The sequence below is a fragment of the Manis pentadactyla genome, chromosome 11 (assembly GCF_030020395.1).
Source record: "Manis pentadactyla isolate mManPen7 chromosome 11, mManPen7.hap1, whole genome shotgun sequence".
In the NCBI taxonomy this organism is placed as follows: domain Eukaryota; kingdom Metazoa; phylum Chordata; class Mammalia; order Pholidota; family Manidae; genus Manis; species Manis pentadactyla.
The window spans coordinates 115,469,405-115,496,176 of record NC_080029.1 but is presented as its reverse complement, the minus strand read 5'-3'; the positions used below and the strand labels follow the sequence as shown (position 1 = coordinate 115,496,176).

General features: G+C 38.3%; 2 protein-coding genes across 17 annotated transcripts in view; both read right to left on the bottom strand.

Annotated features, from left to right (window-relative positions):
- Nucleotides 1-1,055, bottom strand: part of MAP2K5 (mitogen-activated protein kinase kinase 5) — a 257,633-nt gene extending 256,578 nt beyond the window's left edge. For 3 of the 15 annotated variants that reach the window (XM_036932272.2, XM_036932273.2, XM_036932275.2), the window contains exon 1: nt 339-1,053. In XM_036932272.2, the coding sequence (XP_036788167.1) occupies nt 339-473 (135 nt within the window). In that variant the 5' untranslated portion in view covers nt 474-1,053. Of the gene's footprint in view, nt 1-338 lie in introns of all 15 variants that reach the window. The other 12 variants (XM_036932263.2, XM_036932264.2, XM_036932266.2 and 9 more) reach the window with 8 other exon arrangements.
- An 11,650-nt stretch (nt 1,056-12,705) lies between these two features.
- Nucleotides 12,706-18,082, bottom strand: C11H15orf61 (chromosome 11 C15orf61 homolog). Of its 2 annotated transcripts, none has more exons than XM_036932355.2 (2): nt 17,487-18,082; nt 12,706-12,928 (listed from the first exon to the last, which is right to left on the bottom strand). In XM_036932355.2, the coding sequence occupies exons 1-2, from the start codon at nt 17,934-17,936 to the stop codon at nt 12,845-12,847; spliced, it is 534 nt and encodes a 177-aa protein (XP_036788250.1). In that variant the 5' UTR covers nt 17,937-18,082; the 3' UTR covers nt 12,706-12,844. The 2 variants fall into 2 exon arrangements, with proteins under 2 accessions (XP_036788250.1, XP_036788251.1); XM_036932356.2 differs by having other exon boundaries at nt 17,591-18,061.
- Nucleotides 18,083-26,772: the final 8,690 nt, after the last annotated feature.

Below are 26,772 nucleotides of genomic sequence, written 5' to 3'. Positions count from 1 at the left end.
TCCAAGAGGAACTGGGGAAAAAAATCTTTTCTACACTCAGTTTTTTGCATCCCATTGCTTGCTTCTGTGTGTCCCAGTCCAGGCTGTGAGCTCCTTGAGGGCAGGAGTGCAACCTGATTCATGTCTATTTCCCCAGGGCCCTGCACATTTGCCAGATTTCTGTCCGTGCAATTAATCAATGCTTGCGGTTGAAACAATAAGACTACCCCCAAGAGAGGCCAGCAATGGCCACTGCCACTAAGTCAGGCCACCAGGTTAAGATTCAGTGGGCAAGGTGCTGCCTACCCCACAAATCTCTGTGCCCTCGCTGGGATTTGGACACTGAGATTACCACTCACCAGCACATCCCTGAAGAGTAACTGCGGCCCGGAGTGCACTGTCCAGTCCACCGCACCACTATTTGGAATCTTGATGCGAATCACCAGCATCTGGTTCTCCATGGCATGGAAGGGGCCAAAGGCCAGCCACAGCATTACAGGTTAAAAGGGGCTCACATCCTGGGTAGGAGGTACCCACTGTCCCCTGGTTAGGCAGGGTTCCAAGAGAAGACGAGGGGATCGAGGGGAAAGGGCTGAGGGTGGGGAGCAGTGAAGAGAGGAGGGTGGTCAGGAAGGGGCCCGCAGGGATTTCTGTCCGCGAGGGTGGACCAGGCAAGGGGCAGGAGCCAGTAGGAACTAGCGAAGGTCAGAAGGTTCTAGATTTGGGAAAGAGGGCAAATCAGGATCGTGAAGCTCTGCTGTCTGCGTGGGTGTGAGGAGACGGCATAGAGATGATCCTGTTTTAGGGAGATAACAGCGGCAGGTGTTCACTCCTCCTTAGTGGACTTTAGAGGGTCTCCGACTGGAGGGGACTCAGTCCGGGGCCGTGAGGAAGGAGCCCCGGGACCACCAGACCTCAAGAAAGCCAGGGGGGCCCTCTGCCCAAGCGTCAGGGCGCGAGTGCTGTGCCCCACCCCGAGCAGGACAGCGCGGCGCGCGCGGGCTCCAGACCGGGCCGTTCGAGGCCGCGCGTTTCGGCGGCGGTGGCGGTAGCAGCGGCTGCGTCGGGAGGAGGAAGCCGGTGGCGAGGGCACTGTTACTCCGGAACCAAAACGCACGGCGCCGGAACCCCGGGACCCGGCGAGCAGGACCCGCCTCCCGCGGCGCCATGTTGGAAGAGGGCAGCTCCCGGCCGGACCCGCCCCCACGCCGCGAAGGGCGGGGCCGGAGGAGCCGGCGCGCGACTCCCAGACCAGAATGGAGAGACCGGCTGGGCTACCCTCCCTCGGGACCCCTGTCGCCAAGTGATCGCCTGTGGCAAACGAATGACGGCCCTTTCCTTTTCAGACCCTCTTTAAAGTAAAAATCTAACAAACGTAGGAGGAAATTTGAACTAGGGCTATAGTCGGCCAAAAAGCCAATTGATAGCTTAAAATTGCTTTCTGTTTGCCCTTACAGAAACCCCAGAAAGACACCTGCAGTTCTCCTTTACCCTACGTTCTCAAGCCTTGTGAGCTCAATGTTCACGGGGCGGTTCTGCGCCAGATCAGCAAGAGCAAGGCAAGAATTCAAAAAACAGTTGTCTTTTCCTTCTCCCAAGTCACAGATCCAGAGGATCGTCCTCTTCCTCCCACATTAGCAAAGCGTATATGAATGTTTCAGGGAGGTCCTTTATCCCACGATTGTCCTGAAACAGTAAACAGCCCCTTACTCGAAAGCAGCAGTGAAGAGATTCAACGAAGAGTTTTAGTGTCTGGTGACAGCTGCGATTGTGGTATCATCTCTTGAACCGTTGCAAAAAATATCCGGTCTAGTTCATAAATGAACTACATAGCAATGTTTACGTAATAGGTGATGTCGCAGGCAGTAGCAAAAACCCTTGGTTATTTTTAAATGCCTTGTTAACCTCGGATGTTAAAGTGCGTGATGTTGATCTCTGATGCCTGTACAGAAGTTTGTTTACTATTTTCGGCGTGAAGGTTCGTCCTCTTTTTCTAATGAAGGTGCACATATCGCTTTACTTTTGGGGGCTTCATTTTGTATAAACTCGGTGGTGCAGACGTGTGTCACTTTCTCTTCTAACAGACAGTTGATTAATACAAGAGTAAAAATAAATGCTGGTGTGTTTCAGTATGATACGAAAAATTTTCTGCATATTTTTCTCTTCCTGAGTTACATTTATATTTAATTTGGAAGTCCGTTGTAGGAGATAAATTATCTCTTTTCAGTTACTGTAAATTAATAGCTTAAGTAGAAAATCCTTTAGTGAGATCCTCCAGATTAACCCTAGAAACTGCCTCTTTCCACCTGCATTTCTCCTGTGAAAAACAAACCGTTTGCCTAAGGTCCCAAGGTACTTTTTATTGAAAGTCCATTTCCTATTATCAAGAAAATAGACTGCAAAATTAGAGAGTTTCTATGAACCTATGATTTATTAAAATGGCTTATAGTACTACAGGGAAAACCAACTCAATTTGTATTTTGAATTCTTTTTGGGTATGTATGTACCCAGAAGTGGAATTGCTGGGTCATATGGTAATTTTATTTTAATTTTTTGAGGAACCCTCCATACTGTTTTCTATAATGGCTACACCATTTTACATTCCCACCTCCAGTGTCGAAAGGTTCCAATTTCTCCACATCTTCACCAACACTTGTTATTTTCTCTATTTTTGATGGTAGCTATTCTACTGGCTATGAGGTGATATCTCATTGTGGTTTTGATTTGCATTCCCCTGGTGATTAGCGATGTTGAGCATCTTTTCATGTACCTGTTGGCCATTTGTATACATTCTTTGGGAATTGTCTGTTCAAGTCCTTTGCCCATTTTTAAGTTGGATTATTTATCTTTTTGTTGTTATAAAGTTATTTTTTAATGAAGCAAATTACATTTTACTATTATAAATTATGAGAGGTTTTCTTTCATCTCTTTTTACCTTGCTCTCAATCTTGAATTTTAACCCAGAACCTTACCCCAGTCCAAACTACCATTATATTTCTCTCCTTATCTGTTTCCATTCTTGCCCCTACTACCAACAATCTATTCTCAACCCAATTGCCATGATTAGATCAAGTCACTTCTTTGGTTAAAATTCTCCACATGGCTTCCTAACTTGCACAGGTTAAAAGCCACATTCCTTTCTTGATCTATAAAACTGCATGTTCTGCCCTCCACACTTTCTGAACTCTCAAACCTCATCTCCTACCATTCTCCCTCATCCACACCAGCCTCCTCCCTGTTCCTTGAACACATCAGGCATCCCACCTCAGGGGGATTTGCCATTTCCTCTGCTTGGATTGCTCTTACCCTAGCATCCACATGGCTCACTCCCTCACATTCTGCAGTTCTTGACATAAAATGTCACATTCTAGCTTAGCACACATTCCCTTAGCATACTACTGAAGATTGCAAACCAGCCCCAAACTCAGTCTATCCATATATACAAACATACAGGTGTGCATATTTCCCAGTCTCCTTCCCTAGTTTTTCTCCTGGCACTTACCACTACCTAACATATCATATGTGTTACTCATTTGTTTGTTTCCCCACTAGACTGTAACTTCATGAGGAGAGGAACTGTATGAGTTTTTATTCATTGCCTGGTCCCTAGTACCTAAAATAGTGTCTGTCACACAGAAAGCACTTTAATAAGATCTACTGAAGAAATGTATGTATTTTGAAGACAAAATGGATTGAAGAATAGGAATATGACTACCATGTGCATCTCCTGCCTGTCTTGAGCCTTACTTGTTCCTTTGCTTTTCCATCACCACCACCCTCAAAACTGAGACAACAACCATGATAGACTCCCACTGAACTGCAAATTTTCTAACAGATACAGATTGCCTCCTTTGTTCATGAATTCCACTTGTCTCCTTCAGTGCCTAGTGTAAGCTCTCACATAGAACTCTCAAATAATTGTTTAATTTTGATTCAAAAGAACATGATAAAACTAGAGGATGAAAACAGTAATTTTCCATTGGAGCATCCTGGCAGACACCATCCTAACCAAGTGGTCAAGGTTAACATTACCAGTGATAAGTCATGTTAGTATCATGTACTCTCTAATATGATGCAATAAGAAGGGAACTTGTCTTCTGTGCTCTTCTTCTCAAAACTCATAACCCCAATCTAATCATGCAAAAAACATCAGACAAACCCAAATTGAGGAATATTCTACAAAATACCTGAGAAGTACTTCTTAAAACTGTCAAGGTTAAAAAAAACAAAAAGAAACTATCAGGAAACCTGAGAAGACTACAGATCCTCAATAGAATCCTGGAATAGAAAAGAACAGGAATGAAAAACTGATGAAATCAAAGCCCGGAGCTTTGAGTAATAACGTACTAATGTTGACTTTTTAGTTCCGGCATACGTACAATGATTATGTGAGATGCTAACATCAGGAGAAGTCTGGGAGTGGTAAATGGGAGCTCTCTGTACTATCTTTGAAACTTTCCTGTAAATCTAAAATTCTTCCAAAATTAAAAAAGTTTTTTTTGAACTTCTGTTTCTATAAACTAGCAATAATGTCTTGGAAATTTTAGCTTTCAAAAGATAATTTACAATAACCTCAATTAAACAAGAAACATAAACATTTTCCTCATGTTGCTTAATACCGATTAGTTTTAAAAAAAAAAGAATATGAAGAGGCATGGGCAAAAATGATCAGAGACAAACCCCCTGAAAGCCTGACAGGAAAGTGCTCCCTCCTGTTTTTGCAGGAATGGAAAAGAATAGTGGAGCCAGTTCCAGCACTCAGGCAGAAGCGGAAATGACAATGCAACAGATATTCATTGAGCACCTACTATGTGCCTGGTGCTATAGGTTTCAGATGCTCTGAAATTAACTCATTAATTTTAAATGTCATTCGATTTAATTTCTACATAATATATTTTCCTTTAGGTAGAGTAGGCTGGTGTTCCTGTAAGTTATTTAAGCTTTATGCATTGTTTAAACCTACTTATATTATTTTCTTTATACTAACTAACAAAATATATCTTATATTTTTGTGGCACTTTACAGTTTGCAGAGTACTTCCACATTGGTTATCTGACAGAACTATTTCATTCATTGTAGGAAAGTATAGAGTAACAGTTAAGAAAATGGACTCTGTAGACAGACTGTAGGGATCTGAAAAACACTTAACCATGTGTGATCTTGGGTAAGACTTCCTGGTTTCCATAGCTAAAAAATGGGCATAAAAATAGAGTCTAAGTCATAGGATTGTTTTGAGAGGACTGAGTGGGTTAATATGTGTGTAAAGTGTTTAGTCTAAGACCTGGCACAAATAAATGCTATGTAAGTGTTAAATAAACCCTTTATTGTATATATGAAGACACTAAGATTTAGAAAGCTCTAATTTTTCTCAGTTATTCAACCAGCAATGATACAGCAAGAACTTAAACCATGTTTTTTATGTTCAAAACAAGGTTCTTTGTATTACGTAGTGGAATAGAAATAAATACCAAACTAAATAGCATGATTGGGAATAGGCATGCAAGAAAGATGATAAAATTTCAGACTTAGGGGAAACTTAAAAAAATTACCAATCTAATCCTCCGCCCAATTCAAGGATTCTCTTCATACCTACCTAGGGAATTACCATACAGCTTTTCTGAACATATTCAACAATAGGACTCACTGCCTTAAGAGGTAACCCATTCCAGTTTTTTCCCAACTCAAAAATTCTTCTTGTCTCCAAGTTAACGGATTGTTTCTAGTTCTGTTTAAAAAGCGTAAATCTAACTGATCCTAGTGTTTCCTGTTTAATGTTTCACTTCATTTACTTCTACACATCATTGTCTTTAATATAGCAAAACTTCTGTATGAGAAATGGAAGGCACTTCTGAAATGCCTCAAAAGGATAATGCAATATTCCAATCTTTTATTTTTCAAAATACGTAAAACAATGTTAGTTGATTACATCTGAGATATTTCAAAACTTGTTGCCAAGATCCATATTATCTCCAATTAGTGTCCTTTCCTAAAGCTCTTAAAGATGGAGGCACATTTTCTTTTTAATTTGAATCATTCCATATTCATTCCACACAAAGCAAATTCCTTATATGAGCAAATAATGGAAACACAAAATTAGTAACATGGTTCTCATCCAGCTGTGTACAGAAACAGTCTTTTACAATATGGTTTGAATGGATCCTGTATGTAGATTCAGAACTGCTAGGTTTTGTTGACAGATAAAATTACTAAAATCTACTTTCAAGGTGGTCATTGCAAAAGTATTTGTAGGATGAATGAATGACTAGTGATTTCTAAATGTAAGTGACTCTTTCGATTTTTATTCAGCTTCCAAATTCTTGGTTCCTTCATTTTGTAAATTTGGAGACTTGAAAGCATAAGAAGCTACAATTTTGGCTTCATGTCACAGTAAGGGCCTTAACACCATGCGTAAAGAACGGTTACAAAATAATTAATCTACCTTCATGAATTATTTTCATTCAGTTCTTAAACATACACATTTTTAAAAATAAAAACATCCACTTTCATTAAATGGAGTTTTAAACATACAATTTATTAGGGTATTGATTTTCATTTTGTATGTTTTTGTTCTTCCTTTAAGGCTTGGGTAGATAACTTTTTAGGTCTGATTTTAAATTATGCATCTGTATGAAAATAGAGTAAAATGAATCATTTTATGGTTAATAAATTCTGTTTACAGACAGATTGTTGTAAAATTACTGACATTCTAGCAGAAGCAGTAAAGGTTATGTCAACTACTAAAAAAATCATACTACATAGTGTTAATGATGTTACCTTAACATACCAGCTTCGGGGGCTGCATAATTGTTTCTGCCAACCCATAAATTTTTGAGTAACAACAAAATTATTGTGATTTTTCTTACTAAATAATTCATACATTACAAAGCATGTATGTAACAAGGTCCATGAATCACTAAAGCATATAATGATCATATATCTAATAACATATCTCTTTTCATAAAATGAATTCAAATAGATTTATGTATTTAGGTTAACTAAAATATACGGAGTTTATAAGGTTCATAAGTCTATCATCAACAACAAAACTGCAAATCTTCTTTAAGAAGGACAGCTTCCATGATTTGCTTTTAAAAACGCAAAGCTTTTGTTTATCAAAATTCCTGTTTCAGCTACTTTTTCTGAAGTTTTACAGCTTTTAAATTGCTACTATAAATATCACCAAAAATAAATTAATAATATAATGAAATAGTACAATGTTCATAAACTGTATTTAAAATGATATAAGTGCAACTAAAATAGCTATAAGCAATACTATATAAAACCTTATCCTAGCAGTAGCTGATATTCTTTATCCAGCAACTAGGATCTAAAAGAGGTTATTTTCATTTACTAGCATTTTACATGCTTTTCTTTGGTCTTATCTTAAACAATTTCAAATCGAGTACATACTTGTCTTTTCTTTTTAAGTGCATTATTTCTGGCTTTTATTTATTTACTTACTTATCTTTTTAACATTGAAGAACAATTAATGTACAATAATATTAATTTCAGTTATACAAGTATACCCTTTTCTTAATGCTACTAAAAACGATCCCAAATGGGATTTCATCTTCTTAAAGCTAGGCTTATAAATTCATAACTAAAATTTTTTAAATTCTGTGGATTGCAACATAGAAAATGCTAAATTAACATGTTTTTACTTATCTCTAATTTTTCTTAGCTCAATTGTTTACTCTAGAAATCATGCAGTTTGCCTTTATCAGTTATATTGAACCCTTTGTTTTTAGAAATTGTTTCTTTGTGCTAAAATTCACATAACACAAATTTACTGTGTCAACCATTTTTTTGGTGTACAGTTTACTGGTATTAAGTACACTCACATTATTGTGCAATCACCAATACCATCTATCTCCAGAACTCTTTTCATCTTGCAAATCTGAAACTCTATAGCCATTAAACATGAATTGATTTCCGCTGCCCCCTTTACTAATCTTTTAACAATTTAGAAAAAATTCACATGCCATACACTTCTTCCGCTTAAAGTGTATAGTTCAGTGGTTTGAGTAGTCATAGGATTGTACAACCTTCACTACAATTTTAAAAGTTTCATCACCCCAAAAAGAAACCCATGCCCATTAGCCGTTCCTCCCCATTTCCTCCCCACCTCACCAGCCCTAGGCAATCACTAGTCTACTTTGTCTATAGATTTGCCCATTCTGGACATTTCATATACATTGAAAAATACGTGGTCTTTTATGACTGGTTTCTTTCACTTAGCATGTTTTCAAGGTTCATGTTGCATGTATCAGTACTTCACTCCCCTTTTTTAGCCAAATAATTCATAATTGTGAATATGCCACATTTTATTTACCCATTCATCAACTGATGGATATTGAGTTGTTTCCACTTTTTGGCTAGAATGAATAATGCTGTTACGAACATTTGCATATTTTGGTGTGAATATGTTTTCAGTTCTCTTAAGAGTGTATATCTTGAATAGACTTGCTGGATCATATGGTAACTACATGTTTAATATTTTGAGGAACTGCTAAACTTTTCCAAAATGGCCTTACCATTTTACATTGCCATTAGCCATATATGAGGGTTCCAATTTCTCTATATCCTTGACAACTTACATTCTCTTTGTGATGATAGCAATCCTAGTGTGTATGAAGTAGTACCTCATGGTTTTGATTTGCATTTCCCTAACATCTTTTTATGTGCCTAGTAGCCATTTGTATGACTTCTGTGGAGAAATGTTTAAATCTGTAATTTCAATTGTTGTTGAGTTACAAGGATTCTTTATATATTCTAGCTGCAAGTCTCTTATCAGATGTATGATTTGCAAATAATTTCTTCCATTCTGTCAGTTTTCATTTCCTTGATAATGTCCTTTGAAACACAAAAACTTTTTATTTTGATGAAGTCCAATTTATCTGTATTTTTCCTTGTTTGCCTTTACTTTCATCCTTTCCCAAAATAGGTGAATTTTATAGGTTTTATAGGAAATCATCGTCTGTTTACTAGAAAGGTAACAGAACTTTCAGAAACACACTACAAATAATCTAGATCTATTTTACCCAGTTGTGTTAATGTGCTCACAATTAATATAACAGAGTTCTAGAAGCAACTGGATGACCACGCTGTGTCAGTGGAAACTATTTTAACCACATTTCCACTTGAAGAAAAAAAATTTTCTCAACATCTGATTTCATTTATATTAGAACTCTGGACTGTGGTCACCACTAATAACACGTCTTATTGTTGGGAAAGCTCTTGTGAAACATTTGTCAAGCACATATAATGGTATAAAAGTGAAATACAGTAATTAAGATGTGTGTTCTATCGATTGTGCAGCAAAAGTAATTTTTCATTACTAACGTAAGATTTAATAAGTATAAGTAGTTAAAGATTCTGACTTGGCACTAGTCATTAGCATGTAATTGAACTAGTAAAAAAGATCAGTTAAAGCTGTGTTGATTACCACCTTATCTTTGAAAGGCAATTAAAGACCTCAATCATTGCAATGAGATTTGATTGTGCAGCCTTTATTGGACATTGATCTTTCAGCAAAGTGCAGTTACATTTTCCATTAATTTACAGTAACACAGTTTAACTCTGATACCCTAGACTGTTGACCCAGGTGAGATGTAATGCTAAGTACTTGTTTAGGTTAAGATGCCCCCAAATGTCATTTCTGTATGAATGGTAAGTGCTGAAAAAAAGTAGACACCTGATCCACTAGCTTTAGGATAAGGTTTCTGTTACCTACATTAGCTTTTAAATGAAATGAAACCAAGATCCTTGTGTTTATGTCACCCCACTCATTTAAACATCATTCATTCTTTAAAAGAGGTAAGAGATATTTGATGAAGTATTATAGATGTTCTGGGCTTACTGTTTTAAGTGAATATAAATGACATGAAATAAAATGTACATTTAAAAAGTACATATGGCTTTTGTTAAAAATGTTTCAATTTTTACTGAAGTCAACAATTAGCAAAATATCCAGTAATGAAATATGTGATGAAAGAATTGATGACTACCTGTACAGTTTGCTAAGGCATTAGTACTGAGAAACCAGGGATTTTTGTATGAGCAACCTCTTTCATGCTCCCAGCTCTCTTCCTACATCTTTATGGTGGTTCACAGGAACTAAGAACTTCAACTAGAAATTTCTTCCAATACTTGATAATTGATTTGTATAGAAGTAACAATAGAAGAGATGCAAAACTTTATAAAAACACATCTTCATTAAAAATAGTTTTGCCTGGATTACTTTAAAGACAAAATCCCATTAAAGATGTATTGATAGAAAAGCTGTCTTTGATTGTTAGCAACCAAGAAAACTCATCTCTACAAGGGCAGGGTCCACACAGAACCCTGCTTGCCCCCTCAGGCATGATCAGCATGAGACACAATCACACAAAATACCTTCAGTGTGCCTCCTCCTTTCTTCTCATTTAATTTTTAAAAATCCTTTTATTAATGAAATCCGTGGAACAGAAGAATGGTTACAAAATAGCTTTTACTGATATAAAACTGACATTTGCTTGCAAGCATATTCATGATCCTATTAGGTAGAAAGGTTTCTTGTTTTGTTGGTCTCAGCTTACAGGTGGAAAAAACTAAGACACAAAGGGGTAGTTGTTAGCCTGAGGTCAAAAAGTAAGACGGCACTGATACTAAAAATACAATCAATTTCCTGACTTCCAACATTTATACTTTATGCCTTTTAGGCCACAGTGCTTTGATGTAATATCCAACTTTAAAGAAAAAACTTAAACCATTATTGTTCAATGGGGACCATTTTTCAGACTAAAAGGTTCACTACCAGACTTAATAAATCCAATGAATTGTATTTTAATATTTGAACCATGCCCTTAGCCATTGTTGAGTTCATCCTTCATCATGATCAACTCTATGAGAGCAAGAGGTCTATTGATTTTCATGTAATACAAGAAAATATTACATTTGCTTAATTGTTACACAGTGAGCACATCAGACGAGAAATCAAGGCTCTATTTAATGCTGCAAGCAGCAGAGAATTACAGAAATCAATAGGGTAGTTTGTCAAAGATCTTCTCCAAGGAGACTTACCTATCACCATATGGACAAGAAGTCACGCTGATTGTAGCTATTGAAAAACAGGTAAGCAGAGTCAGCAGCACAAATTATCAGAAATCAAACAGGCCAGTATGAAAAGAAGTGCAACTCTACTGAAAAGCTGTGTTTATAGTCTGGTAATTAAAAACCATTTTATCAGCCTTGTGTTGGGGCCAAACCTTCACAGCAAGTATTGACAAGACCAGCAGCAATGAATGAGCAGTATTTGACTTAAAACTTATGAGCTATAGTTATTTAACTTTGCCCATTACAAAGGAAATCAGTTCTAGCCTTCCTTGCAAAATGCTAATAGTCAGTTTTATTATTAATGAAGCTTAATGTAACGCTATCTCCTTAGTGTAAGCCATTCATTTAACTAGTGTCAAGTGTATTCTTGTGGACTAAATATATTGGCATAAGTACTTCTTTGATTAAAGTGCTATTTAGAATTGCTTTTAGACAAGTGAACACTACATATATTTGAAGAACAGTTCACTCTCTGTAGCGCATTTAAAATGACTACCTTTCACAAAGCCAGTTTGTATTACTTCATTTTCTAGTGCTTTCATCTAGTTGCTTCCACTCACTTTCTCTACTGAGTTGCCAGAAGTTAGCACCCAAATGTTGGTTAGATTGAATTTTATAAAATGTTTTGCTACAAAAATGTGTAAATGCCGCAGAGTATCAGCAACACATTAACATAAAATGATACATAATGTACGTTTGTAATTATGGGAGAGATCATAAATCTTAAACACCCATTGGTTTAGAAATTAAGTAGTTCTACTTAGTTCTCCCTAAATTACTCCAAATTTCTGAAATTTACCATTCATCTGGGTATTTTTTAAGTACCCCCAAGGATAAATTTTTTTAATGACTTTGCTTTCAAAAATGCAATTAACTTAATAAAATTCTAACACAAAATTGCCTTCAGGTCTTTAAATTTCAGTCCACTTCCCATTGCCAATAAGTCTATGGATATATACCATTTCAGCTAATTGCTTTTATAAACAGTTACCAAATTAATTTTTCTGGGTCTTTCTAGATCATGATTGTTTATCATCATGCCTTCTTAACTTTTAATAAGTCTTAATTTCATTCATCTTGCTACATTTACATTAACCAGAGTTATTATTACATTAAAAAAAAAAGGTGATATGCCATTGGATGTTCTAGACAGTAAGAAGTTTCAACACTACACCCAGACTGCTCAGCCAGGTAAATGACACAAGAACTTTTAAAACATTTCCACTTAAAATCCTAGCAGCTAAATGGTTTAAATTTCAGATTGCAATTAGAATTTCCAATTTTGGATTTGCCAGTGATATTATATTATCTCTGCCATTTATCGTAAAATCCTCTCCTACTTTTTCCAATGTTATAAAGATTTTTCCCCTTCCTTCTTTGTGTGGGTGTCTATATTTCTTTGTCAAAGAGTCAATTTAAATTGTTAATACCTAACTGTAGAATCTATATATGGTACAATCATTTTTTATCTGTAGTTCAACCTAGTTCTAAGAAAAAAACTGGTATAAGCTTCATGTATTTGTAGTTCCCATTGGCTAAACAGAGTATACAATCTATAACGATACATGAAAAGCTTTGCCTCTTGAGGGCAATGATTCATCTTAAAGAACCAGACATCTAAAAAGAAAAAGGTGTTAGCAAAAGTTTTATTTTAAAGGATCAGAAATAAATATTGCACATACACACAAGAGAAAATCCACTGATATTTATGTCTCCAATGCATACTTTCAATACAGGGCACCTTCATCTTCTTTATTTAGAAAATAAACTGTTATTGGTCCATAACTGGTATGCACAGTCTCTGTGACTCTAGCAAACAACCAGGAGCCAAGTCCATATAATAAAGTTGGAATGCCTAGAAAACAAATAAGTTATTTATGAATATCAATAATTATTAATCTTGCACCCATATATTTGTCATGGTACAACTTATATAGCACTCTTCAGCAATGTCAAATATTTATAAAGTTATAAAAAATATAAAAATATGAGTAAACACTGGTTCTGATAATCTAAGAGCTCAATTTCATCTATGTTTGTGGAACATGGTAACAACTGAATGAATCTGGATCTTTAAAACCATAGATAAGGCTGGTTAAAAGTTTAATTCAAAGCACTTTACAGGCACTAATTCATTACCTTCAAGTAATTATGAAATAATTTCTATTCATTTTACAAATAAGAAACAGAATATTCATTAATTTAGTTATAGATGATCCTGATTATTGGCCTTGAGCTTAAATTATTAGGTCAACTTTATTGTACTTCAAGTTAGTCATGACACTGATAATTAAAATAATTTTTTGTAGATCTTAAAAGAAACTGGGTCAAACAGCTCTCTTTAAAACCTAGGGCAAAAAACAAATGATAAGGAAGACTTTAAAATAATAACAGGCATGAGAAAGAAACACTCCCTTTAGTATTTTTACAACTGATTTGAAGTCAATCTTGTTTGAACCTATTTGAAATAGGTATATAGTAAACTCCAACATGTTATTCCTTTGGAAATCTCCATTTGATAAGATTTTGCTGTTATATTAGAGATTAGCTGCCATTTGTGATACATGAAACTAAACATACTACCAGAGATATGGATTAAGCATCATATGCATAGGACACTATACTGGACACAAAACAAACTTTCACAGATCCTATCTTTTTTAAGGCACTTGTTTAAAATCAATGACTATGAACATATTGAAAACATATGTATAAAACCACAGGTAAGTAAACATAATGTTCCTCATGTAATTGTAGATTAATGATACCAAAATAAAAAAATAAAGAAAAAAAACCCCACAGGTAAATGAACCAATAGCAAATATTCTAAGTTCTACACAAGTATTACATTTTTTTTTTGCTCCCATGTAGGAGTTGGACAGAACATGACGATTTTAAAGAAGAGCTGTACACTCGGAAAAATCACTTCGTTTCTAGTTAATAGGGAAATCACATGCACAGTACTGAAACTACTAAATTTTTTCTTGTTTTTCTGCAAGAGTATACTTGCTGTGTTACGCTCTTTAGTAGTGTATAAGTACACTGGACTACTTGTGCTTATTCCCTGAAGCTGCATTCCAACCACTGTGATGCCAAAGATTAATCAAGAGAGGCATCACTAGCTGGCAGTGAGCAGAGGCAAAATGCCCATTCAGGCTGGCACGTCTCTATTTTTAGGAATATACTGGGTCACAGACTGTCACTATCAGAGGGTTCCCTGGAACTCCTATGAAATCTTTTACAGTATATTGCTTTCTTTGCCTTAGTAATACCCAAAATAATCTAAATGCCTCAAGGGAATGTCACAAAAAAATCCACAAAAACTAGCATCTTAAAGCCATCTATAAATCATTTTACCAAAAAAAAAGGCAAGTGGGGCATGGATGGGAAAGTGGACAAGGACAAGAATAAGACAAGCAGAAGTAAGTAAAGAGAGGGAGCAGCTCAAATAGAAAATAAATTTAAAATACAGGACCAACAACTTCAAAAGCTGAAAATCAATGGACTGAGGAAATAAAAACTGGTTCTAGAAAATTTTTTTAATGCTTTTTAAAAAAAGTTTTCATCATTTAAAACCTAACACTTTAAGAACACCTTAATGATTAAGTTCTTCTCTTCTAAATACAGATATAAAGAAATCCAAAGAGAAGCAGGATACCCAGAACATTCTCACAAAGAAAAGTAAAACCTTTGTGCAAAGAAATGACAGCTGTAGTTTTTTTATACAAAAGAGAAAGCTGAAGAGTGATTTAATGGTCTTTTGGAAATTGTTGTTTCTAGAATATACTGTCTAAATATACTGAGAGTAAAATACATAAAGTAAGCCTTTTTAAAAATCATTGCTAAGGATATAAATTTAAGGAATGGCTGGTGACACCGAAAATTTTGTTGTATAATGTTGATCAGTTTTCAGTTAAAATACTGATACCTTAAAAAAAAATTACACAAATAATGGTCAATATTTTTTCAGCTAAAATGGAGGACCAATCAAAGATCCCTAGCTTAACAATAACTACATTATCCCTCACTAAGAAACAACTACGAAACCATTATTAATAATGTTGTTTGACAGGGGATGGAGTTGTGATAGACAAGTCAGAAATCCTAGATTTCTTTTTTATCTGCTGTCTAATATAGTCAGGCTAATACACTAAATGGGAAGATTTGCAACTCACATAATTATCATATAAAAAAACCATAATTTTCTTTACAGCACATATGCTTTAAAGTCTATAATATTCCATGACAAATTACACTTTTTCCAGACTGAAATATATAACATCAAAATGAACAAAAAGTCAGTTCTTTGCATAAAAATTCATTTTGAGTCAGCTGAACAGTAGGTAAACCATTGTCAAATTAAGCACTTAAAAAAAATTAGAATTTCGTAGCAAGTCTCCGATTACCCATTCATTCCAATGGTAAGTTGCTTTTCTTAAATCTCAATCTACTTCTCAGCAGGATACCGGACTGATAAACCATCAGTAAAATGTCAGCTTCCATTGAGGGGGGAAGGCGGAGGAGAAAGGGAACAAATGGGTTAAAGACCAATCTTTATTATTTACAAAATGAAAAAAAATTAACTACTCTGATAATTACTAATTTGGAAAGGAAGAAGAGGAATAAAACCTCAAGTATTTTTATTAACACATTATGTACTTACTGATCCAGAGGGCAACTGTACATCACAGAATAGATAATAATCCTATTATATAATCCTCTATCTTAAGACAAAAATACAAAATTAACACTACCAAATTGATAAATATACAACTCTTTAAAAAGTCCAGAAAATAATTCACTTTATCAGTATAAGCCAATTTGTATTTAAAGCATGCTTGAGCAGAAAGTTTTCCTTTTTAACTTAACTCTTACTCCCATTTAAGCAGGATATTTAGAAATTCCAAAAAACCATTAAATCACTCTTCACCTTTCTCTTTTGTATATAAAAGCTACAGCTGTCATTTCTTCCCTCAAAGGTTTTACTTTTCTGTGTGAGAATGTTCTGGGTATCCAATTTCAATTTCTCTTTGGATTTCTTTGTATCTGTATTTAGAATAGAAGGGCTTAATCATTAAAGTGTTCTTAAAGTGTTAGGTTTTAAAAGTTGAAGACTTTTTTAAAAAAAGCATTCAGCTCATGGTTTATCTATAATCCTCCAGCTACACTTTTCCTAACGTATGACTCTTTACATTTGGGAAGAATGATTCTGATTCTGAAAATGCCAAAATAAACTTCTTGAATCTGGTCATCACTCCAGTCTTTCCAAATTAATTTTGAATTGTATTTTGTTAAGTCACCTCATCTTTCAACTTCGAATCAATCTCAGAATTGGTGGGCATACTCTATATGGTCCTTCATCCAAATAAGACATATTTTAAAATAATTACACATTGTTAAATAATCTTTTCTTTATTCGATTGAACCCAGGGCAGTCCCAGTGGAGCAATGGCTCAAAAATCCCATGACTGACATATGTATTATTGTAAGCAAATATACATTTACCATATTTAAATTTAATGAGCTGTTTGATTACACAATACTAACCCAGCTACACAGGGGTTTAGCTTTAATTCTGGTTTATAAAAACTAGGTAACATGGTCCAGATCCAACATCCGGATTTTGAAATACTGAAATCTGGATTAATTTGATAGACACTATTAATAGGTTCAAAACTTCTTGAGGTCTACTTTTCACTGACTTATAAAAAAGATACGCTTATGTCAATGCTTATGCCTCTTCTGTCATTAACCAAAAGAAAATGAATATTCAGCAAGAGTAAATACTCTCCGAATCAGAATATTCCCATAAAAAGAAATACCAAAGAGGCGGAGTCTTTTAAATATCTTTTGGGACTAGCACCTGAGGAAGCTAAGTATGACTGGTGAAAACCTTTGGTGCTTTCAGTAAAACCAACTTGCTGGGATTTCACATAAAGAAATCAAAGAAAGTAATTCCAGTTTTTTTCATATGAACGCACCAAAAAAGCGATGTTCATGGCAAAGAATCCTGCGATGCAGTAAGACATTTAACTTCAGAGCCACCTTACAGTGCGTACGTTTCCTTACATTACACCGCCCTTACCGCCCAGGGTAGGGGTCCTCCCAGTTAAGAGCTGCAGGGAGGGAGGCTGGGTGCCCCCTCCCCAGGGGTGATACTGTGTGGTCCCTCAGGACAGGCCTGTGGAGGACCCCCACTTTCCGGGAACGACTCTGAAGCAACAAGCCTGACAATCACCTGCTGGGTGGGGAATAATACAAAGACCAGAGCGAAGACCAGTCCTATAGGGCTGCCGTGTGGGTGGGACGCGGGGACAGAATCTGGGAACCCAGGCAGCAGCGGCAAGAGCTTGCGCCCGGGCGAGCCAGAGCAAGGCCGAAGCAGGGCTCCCCTGGAGCTGACGCGGTCTGACCTTAGCCCGGGGTCTCGGCCTCTGAGCGAGAACGTTTGTCAGCGTGCTTTGCAAACAGTGATCCATCGTCGGCGGGACGTGCTTCACCGACCCGGGCCACTCACCCAGGTTGACGATCTTGAGCGCCGTGAAGAACCGGTCCTGCCGGGCCAGGTCCTGCCAGGGGGCCTTGGAGCAGTGGTACTTGATGAAGGGGAAGCAGCCGGTGCGCAAGACGTGGTAGTTGGCTCCCTGCACGGGCCAGTTGAAGTGCGAAAGGCCGAACTGGTCGTTGCGGACAGCGCTGTAGGGCACACAGAAGGACGTCCAGTGCGGCAGGCGCCGCTGCACCAGGTGCAGCGTCAGCACCTCCGAGGCGCGGGGCTTCGGGCGGGAGGCGGCGCCCGAAGCCCAGGGCCGGAACAGCAGCAGGCGGAGCGCGGCCTCATGAACCCTCCGCACGGCCTCCATGGCCGGCCTCGCCCGCGTCCCCCGCCCCGCGGCCGCCGTGGGGGCACGCGCAGCTGAGGGCGGGGCCTCAGGAGCGCGAGCGCGCACCCGCTCCCCGGGGCCAGCGGCGGGGACGCCCAGCGGCGCCGCGCGAGTGCGCCAGGGGTCCCGGGGAGCGGCGGCGCTTGCGCAGGAAGGTCCCGCGGAGGGAGGGGCGGGGAGCTGAGGGGCGGGAGGAGTGACCGGCGCGGGGACTGAGGGGCACGACGCTGAAGAGGTAGTTAAATAGTCACAGATGACCGTTAGTAATCCCGAGGCAGTACGGAGGGCGGGAAAGAGGATTCGGAGGTCTTAATCAATTTGGATTGATTAAGGAAAAATCAGTGAGGAAAAATTAACCAAATAACCGCCTTAGTGAGTGACAGAGCTCAAATCCCGATCTCTTCCAAGCCCTAGGTTCAAGTGAAATCCTTAGTTGGTGTTGAGCAAACACTTGAGAAAGTGTGCCTCAGGGAATTGAGTTAAAAGGCGAGTCCCCATTTTTGCATTGCTTTGTAACGTAGGTGAGCACCTTTATGTTTAGGACTGAACTCTAACTGGTTAAAGTCCTAAATGTTTCAAAATAAAAGTTTTTTTTGTTTTGTTTTGTTTTTTAAGTCCCACAACTCTGTGTAGGTCCCAGATGCGCCCCACCACCTCCCTCCTAAAGAGCCTGGTGAATGCCTCAGGAGGAGTCTTTTAGTTATAAATCTTCATAACCCTCAGTCTTCCATTATCAATTTATTACTTTAGGAAAACCTTTTCCCAAATTTGCAGCCCCTTGAGGTAATAATTTACATACACCTGCTTTCTAGAAAAACATTTCCTCTCACTTGTTCTAAAACCCATTTTGTTTGGGGAAACCACACATAGATGGTGGGTCTGGAAAACTGTAAATTAGATAATTATGTGTAAGTGAGTCAGGTGATAGAGGAACACACACGGAGGGAGTACAAGGCCCTTGTAAGTTTCAAGAAGCTTCAAGACCCTTTTAAGTTTCAAAAAGTTCTAATCCAACTCAGCCATTTGAAAGTACATTTAGACAGACTTCAGCTCTGATTGGTTATGCCTATGCAAATGAAGTATTATACTTTCAGCCAATCAAGAGTGGGTTGTGATGTCATCACTTCAGGTCTCTATTTGGTCCGGGAAGGGTGGGACTTCCTCTTCTCAGGAGGCAATATAAACCCCAGACGCCTTATCCCAAATGGCATCTTTCCTTGGAAGCGCTCTTCAGTAGTAGGAGCTCTCCTTTTTCATTCAGTAAAAGAGCTTTGCTAGTTCCTCTGTTCCTGGCTGCTGGCTTCATTCTTCGTCGTCTCCAAGATAACATCCTGGGGGGAAAAGCATCTCAGCTGGTAACATAAACACCATATAACAATTACTACTATTGTTGAAATTAAAAGGGATGTAAGATAGTGTAGCTAGTTCTTAACGTTCTCCAATTTTAGATTTGTTCAACAATTATTGACTGAACACTTGCTACCACATGCTGAATCGAGTGACCATGTAGTCACGCAAATAACTTGAACTTTACGTGATAGGATTGCCTATTAGATAAATTTTTAAAAAAGATTTTAGTTGGAAGAGTGATGTGGTTAGATTTGCATAGAAGTGGCTGGAGAGAGGCTAAGACCCAAGTCAGGGAGGTGATTCAAGTAACTGAGATTTTCAAATTCAATTTTAAAGAGCCCTTTTTTTCAAACAAAATCTGTCACAGAACCCCAACATAGAAAACAGGTGAAAACTTGTGTTTTACAACATTTTGTAAGTTCAAATTTTTAACATTAATTTTATAGGTAAATAAAGAACGAAACAAGGCAGTTGGTTTGTTGTTACCTTGGGATTTTTTGTTTGTTTTAGCAGACAAGTGTTTTATTGGCAGGAAATTGGGTAGCTAACATAATAAATAGGAATCAAGCTCAGAAAATGGTAGGTTTGAAACCAGAGGAGTCTGGACAGCAAAGACGTAGATAAGACCAATAAGAACTAGTCTGGTAAAGATGCCATGGCTGGCCCCAGTGCCACTGGGCTCTTGACCCTGCTGTTCTATGCTAAAAAAACTGTTGAAGTTCTGAGTTATGGAGACAACAGTTGCAGTTATAGCAGCCTCAGGACAGTTTATTTCTCATTCTTCTGTTTTAATTATATACTGTCAAGAAAATCCTGATCCCTCCAAAAAAGATGATACAAACAAGACTCACTTTTAAATGATTCAATTAAAAATCTTGGGCATATGCTTCAGTTACAAAGATGGCAGGAGATTAATTCTGAGATCTACATTGAAATGACAACCTCAAATTAATGTGTGGGCAATTTGCAGTGTGTTAAATCCTGGCATTGTATCTCTTGGCAATATAAAAGTCTATTTTGAAAAAATGAATTTTAGATCAAAGATTTGTGGAACCTCTGAAATATGTCTGAGAAACTCTAGGTTCTGTGACTATAAGGCAAAAACCACTGATGAAGAACAATATTTAAATAGATTTCACTGTATTCTCTCATGAAGGCTGGGAAAAGTCCTGAAAACTGAAGGAGTTCTGTTGGAACATGCTTTCTTGGGATGAGCGTTTCCCAAATGCAAGGGGTTTTGGCTATCTTCCTCTCTTTTCTATTCTAAGGTAGGAAGTCCCTCCAAAGAGAGCAGATAGATGGTGGACCATACTGAAGTGTTCAAGAGTATTTGGATGAAATATTACCCTAACCTAAAGCTGGAGAACATGCCTTCTAAATCTTTTCTGACTTGAAGATTACACAGTGCCACTTCCATAACTGAAATAAGATTATTTCTCAAAAAACTCACAACTTAGATCAGATGCTTTTCTTTTCAGTTGCAGTTCTTCAGTTATGAAATGAAGGGACTTGGAAGTTGGCCTTCAAAAGCGTAAGTCAATGTTTAAAAAACCATTGTATCCAGTAATTAAGAATTAAATGCGTTAAATATATGAAAACTTATTTTTCCAAAGCATGGAGAAATAGTGTATACCTTAGAAGGAATCCCTTAAAAAAAAACTGTAGTGATACTGTATACAGCATTTAGCATGTGCATGGATATATCATGCTGCTCATAGAAGGGATTTAGTCTTCTTGTTTTTGTTTTAAAGGCATGTAGGTCATTGCAGATGTTCAGGACATGTTGAAAATGAATTCTACAACGTTGATAAATTGGAATATATTAAAATTAAGAATTTATGTTCATTTCTGTTTATTAAGAGAGTGAAACGGTATTCACAGAGTAGAAATATTTACAATACATATATCTGACAAAGCATTTGGTATCTAGAACAAATCATTTAAAAAGACAATCCAATAGAAAGGTGGACAAAATACTCTCCTTCACAAGAGAACATCCAGATGTTCAGATGTGGAAAAAATGTTCAATTTCAATAGTCATACAAGAAACGTTACTAAAACCACAAAGCAATACCATTTCACACCCACAGAGTGGCTAAAGTAGAAAAGAGGGAAAGCACTCAGTGTTGGTGAAGATATGCAGCAATTAGAACTTTTATATGCTGTTGGCAACTGTTTTGGAATATATGTTAAAGCTGAATATAGCATACTTTATGACTGGGCCCTGCCACTCTTAGATATGTACTTGTATGTGTGCTCAGGCTGCCGCAACAAAGTACCACAAACTGGGTACCCAAACAGCAGAAATTTATTTCTCACGGTTCTGGGGACTGGGAAGTCCAAGATCAAGGTGCCAGCCGATAGGGCTTTGGTGAGAGTTCTCTTTGAGGCTTGCAGGTTCTTGCTGTGTCCTTCCATAGCAGACAGAGCTAGTTCTGATGTCTTCTTCCTCTTCTGATGTGAGCATGAGTTCAATTGGATTAGGGTCCCACCCATATGACCTTATTTAACCTTTGTCATTTCCTCATCGGTCCTATCCCCAAGTATAGTCACACTGGTGTAAGTCCGGGGAAAGGAAATCCAGAGGCCAAGTACCTCTAAAAACCAAAATCAGTCAAAGGGAGAAATAAAGTTTAAAACCCGTTTATTGCTTACAAATGGCAGTCCCGCCCATCTCTCTCTCCTACTCCAGCAGAGGCAAAACTGGCCCTCCCCTCACCTCTCAGGTACAGATAAGCCCTCCGTTGCCCAGGTAATTACCCATTGATATGGAAATAAACTTCTCTCCTCCCCTGCGGAATTATGCAAATCCACTAAAGCCATACTTCTCTCCACCCTTGAGCTCCTGTTGATGCACATATATTAAAGCCAGGTGAGATATTCTGGATAAATTACAATTTTACCCACAGGCCACCCCTCCAGAAATCTAACCTTACAATTTACTCATTCCCCCTCTTCCAACCGATCTAATAACATCCAATAGCAACAGCAATAAAATCTTGATAATCCTCAAGCCAGAGGATTCAGCCTATGCAGATTAAGTAAATGTACTTCACAGCACAATCACTAAGCACAAAATGTTTCTACACTTGTTTACTCATTCCTAACAACGATGCTAGATTGCTCTTACCAAACATTAGACAAAGTCAAGCCTGTCTTTGAGCATTTTTTCCTTGACAACAGCAACACAATCATGATAATTCTCAAGCCAGAGGATTCAGCTAGGTTCAAAGTCCCATGCAGATTAAGTCCAAAGCTCATCCATTCCAGCCATCACGTAGCAGCTGCAGGCAGGGGGCGCATCCAGGACACAAGGACTGTAGAAGCAAATAACCATAGTTTTGGGGGGTCACTTTGCTGTTATTCCAGGCATACACAGGAGGCCAGTTTCCAGGCCTTTTCCTCAAGGTGCCAGAAGAACCAGCCATCGCTGGTCCATGTGTCAAAATGTCCAGGGCCAGGTCCATTCAACAGTGTCTATATCCTGGCTTTAATAGCTCTTCTTTGGTTTGGATGTACAATTGTATAGGAGAGGCAGCAAGGTGTGTGAGCATATCCACAGGGCTCAAAGCTCCTTTATGTGGCTTCTCATTCAAACGCCGCAGCACTGTCCATAGGTGAACTGACCAACCCCGTAGACTATTGGTGTCCGACTTCAGGCCAGATTTCAACAAACTATTGTACCTCTTTATCATGCCTGCCCCACTAGGATTATATGGTATGTGCAATTTCCACTTTATTCCTAATTGCTGCACCCATTCTTGTAATGCATGTCTAGTAAAGTGGGTGCCTTGATCGCTTTCAGTCACCTGTGACAGGCCATAGGCTGCAAAGAGATGCTCTAGGCCCCTCTTGGTGGTTTGCTGATCTGTACAACGTGCAGGGCACCCCTTCCAGGCTCAGCTGACTTCTTCAAAGGTCAGTGGCAAGCCCCACCTACAGGCTACAAGCCCACATTGTCTTTTGCCACACATGCAACAAACGCTGATGTAGCCATTTGGCCGCATCAGAGGCAGGCTTTCCTTCTAGCCAGCACACCTGGGCCAATGCGTCTACTTCACCATTCCCTGGGGATGCCAAAGCCAAATGGCCAGTCACATGATATACAGTAGGTGTCTGTGCCACACCACTCTGTGGCCTTTGGGTCCAGTCTCTCAACCACCCCACAATGGGATAGGTAGGTGGTTATTACCTTGGTTGGAGCTTTTCCAGCAATGGGCTCCGTAGCCAACAAGGTGTGGTACACAGCAGCCAGTTGCTTCTCTGTCAAGATGTACCAGATCTCTGCTCCTTTCCATAGTTGTGACTGGGCTCCAGCCGGCAGCATAAGGAGAAGCAGTGGCAGAAGCAGTAGCCTTAGGCTCAGACCACAGGCCGGGGTCAGCACGGCCAGCAGCGGTGGTGGTGCCTCCACGACCACGTGTGTGTAGACACATGTGCCTTGGTGCAAGCGCCACTTCTCCCCATCATTTCTTGGGGCGGCCCTCCCAAAGGTCGTATCCATTAAGACAGATTTCGGGTTCAGAGGAATCATAGTGACTGCACCAGATGTTAGTCTGGGGAGAGGAAATCCTGCGGCAAAATGCTTCTAAAAACCGAAATCAGTCAAAGGGAGAAATAAAGTTTAAAACCCGTTTATTGCTCACAAACTGCAGTCCTGGACCGTCTTTCTCCTCTGCTCTGGAAGAAGACAGCAAGGAAGCAAGCCAGCCCCGTCCCCTTAACCTCGCAGGTTCAGACACGCCCTTGGTTGCCCAGGTAAATTCATTACCCATTGACATGGAGATGAACTTCTCTCCACCCCTGAGGATATGCAAATGCACTAAAGCCAGGCGAGATACTCTGGAAATGTTACAATTTTACCCACACGCACCTTTCTGTATATGTATTATACTTCAAAAAAAGTTTGAAAAAGACAATGACTTCTGCAGGTAGTATTATATATTAACTCATTCTGTTATTGATGTTTATTAAGAAATATGTTCAGAGATCATATATAGTGGACATGACTCAAATGTGACCTTGTTAGGTATACAGAATATTTATTCTGATGTTCACAACCTTCTGTGAGATCCTGATTTACTCGCATATTTCTAATAGTGTGATTTAAAAGAAAGTAGGGTAGATATGTAGATTTTAATTCACTGCTGTTCTCAGAAGGAGAATTACAGGCAAGATACCTATAAGGTGTATATGTTATGTTGGTAAAAAATAAAGGAATTATGAAAAAGGGATAGGAATATTTACATTTAGGATGTCATTTAATTTCCAGTTTGAATCTTAAGAACTTCTGAAGATGGTACTGCCCTGATTCCTATTCCAGAATACTTTGGAACTTAACAGATACCCCAAAGAGCTACCAACCCAGGTCTCCTAGGAACCCAAATCTGCTTAATGGCTCAGTGCCGTCTAAGCCAAGCTCAGCACCAGAGGAGCTGGTGTGAGTTATCCCTGCAGCTGGATGAATGCTTATTAATTCTCCCACTAGAGGCAAAGTGCTTGCTGCTCTGTTCCTGTATCCTTGGGTCTGCTTGGCAAGGACAATACACATTGGCTTTATGCAAAATTATCCTCATGGAAATACTGAGTTAAGGCAGAAGTCATTAGAAAAGGAAGGAGCTATTATGTTCGTATCTAGATCTTCTTGAGTTCTTCTGTGCAACTGATTGATGTTCTGAAAGCCCCCAAGGAGTAGGCTGGCAGCTGGGGCTGCTATTACAAAGAGTGGCAAAAATTACTCAGGTAAAACATTTTTCTGTGAACATAGTGGGAACAGAGATATCATCCAAAAGCATCTTGTGTCCGAACTGCTCTCAAGTTCTTTCCCCACTGGGATGCAAACTTTCTGAGGCCGGGGATGTATGTCTGTTTTGTTAACCTTTGTGATCCCCGCACCTAGAACAGTACTTGGCATATGGTAGGTATCCTACTTCTTGACTAAATGAAAAAGAAGTGGGTAAAGTATATACAATTAATGCGTATGAGGGATATTAGAAAGAAAATTATAATATGTAGGATCAGTGGTTTTAATTTAATTAAAATTTTAATTTGGTAGAGCAGTTATTAACTATAGAATAGGTAAGAAGCTTATCCATGATCATATACCACAATCAAGAATCAAAATTCTGGCTTCTTACATTTCAGTGAGCTTTTTATTATGAAACATTTCCATTTCTTTCTCCTGCTGTGGATGCCAGAATCCAGTACAAGGAGACTGGGCTTTTGAAACCAGACAGTAATTTATGCTAATAACACGATCCATTTTATGGGCATGTCTTCAATATTACAGATCCTCATAAGATGTAGTCAGTTTTTGGGGAAGCATTTGAAAACATAACCGAGAAAATTCACCTTGTCACATGGGTCATAGGTATGGGAAACTTTGTTTTTCTAACAGATATATTCGTGCGAAGCATATCAAATTTCTTAGTACAAATCATGTTTTCATACTTAATTGCAAAGATGTTTTGGCTTTATTGATGATCTTCAACTGACAGTGGCTCTTAGCACTTCAGCTGTCTTTATAGGACCCCCAGCCCCCACCCCCAGTCTCACTGTCAAGTAGTTAATGATCTATAAACAAATACCGAGATGCCCTAAGGGGGCTCTCCATTTAAAGGGGCCTTGAATCATTTTATAATAGAAATACAGTAGTCCGCCCACTGATTTATGGTTTGTCAGTTTCGGTTTCTAGAGTGACATTCCACTGGTATGTCTGATGGGACAGGTTTTTAATTTACTGTACAATAACATTAATTTTTATCCAATTTTTTCCCTTCAGGAGAAAACTTTTAAAAATGTTAATCTACATTTGCAGTTTCCATTGTATGAAACAACTTTTATTTATGTACACAAAGGTGTGCACATTTCAGCTTCTTAAGCTAAAAAGCAGCCACAGAGGGTAATGATATCAATATAATATCTACCAGTTACTGAGTGTTTATTCAAGCTAGGAAGTTAACACTTACAATTTCATTTAAACAACACTCCAAAGCAGGGTTTCAGTTACATAATTTTCAAGTTAAGGAAACGTCCGAAGTTAGAAAGCAGGCTGTTGGTAGACCTGGAATTTGAACTTTCATTGCAGAACTCAAAACCCCGTGTTTTTTTGACCACAGTTGAAAAGTCACTGATGCCAGACTCAGATGTAAACGTAGCTGACACACTTTTAAATCCCTTAGATGTTGCACAATTAGTTAGAACATAGGAAATAGCATTCTAGATCCAAAATACGGTCTATGTAGCCCAGAAGTATGTCTGGGTCAAAGGAAATTTTGGGGCCTACGTGATGATTAAAAAAATAAAAAAGATTTTCAAAACAAGGTCACTTGCAAAATTTGTTGTAAAATAACTATTGCTATATATATTGGAAATATCTTTAAAATTGAGAGCTACATGCTAAGAAGTTTGGGCACCACCAACAAAAATCCCAACTCTAAGCAAGCTAGCTTTAAAACTTGGATTT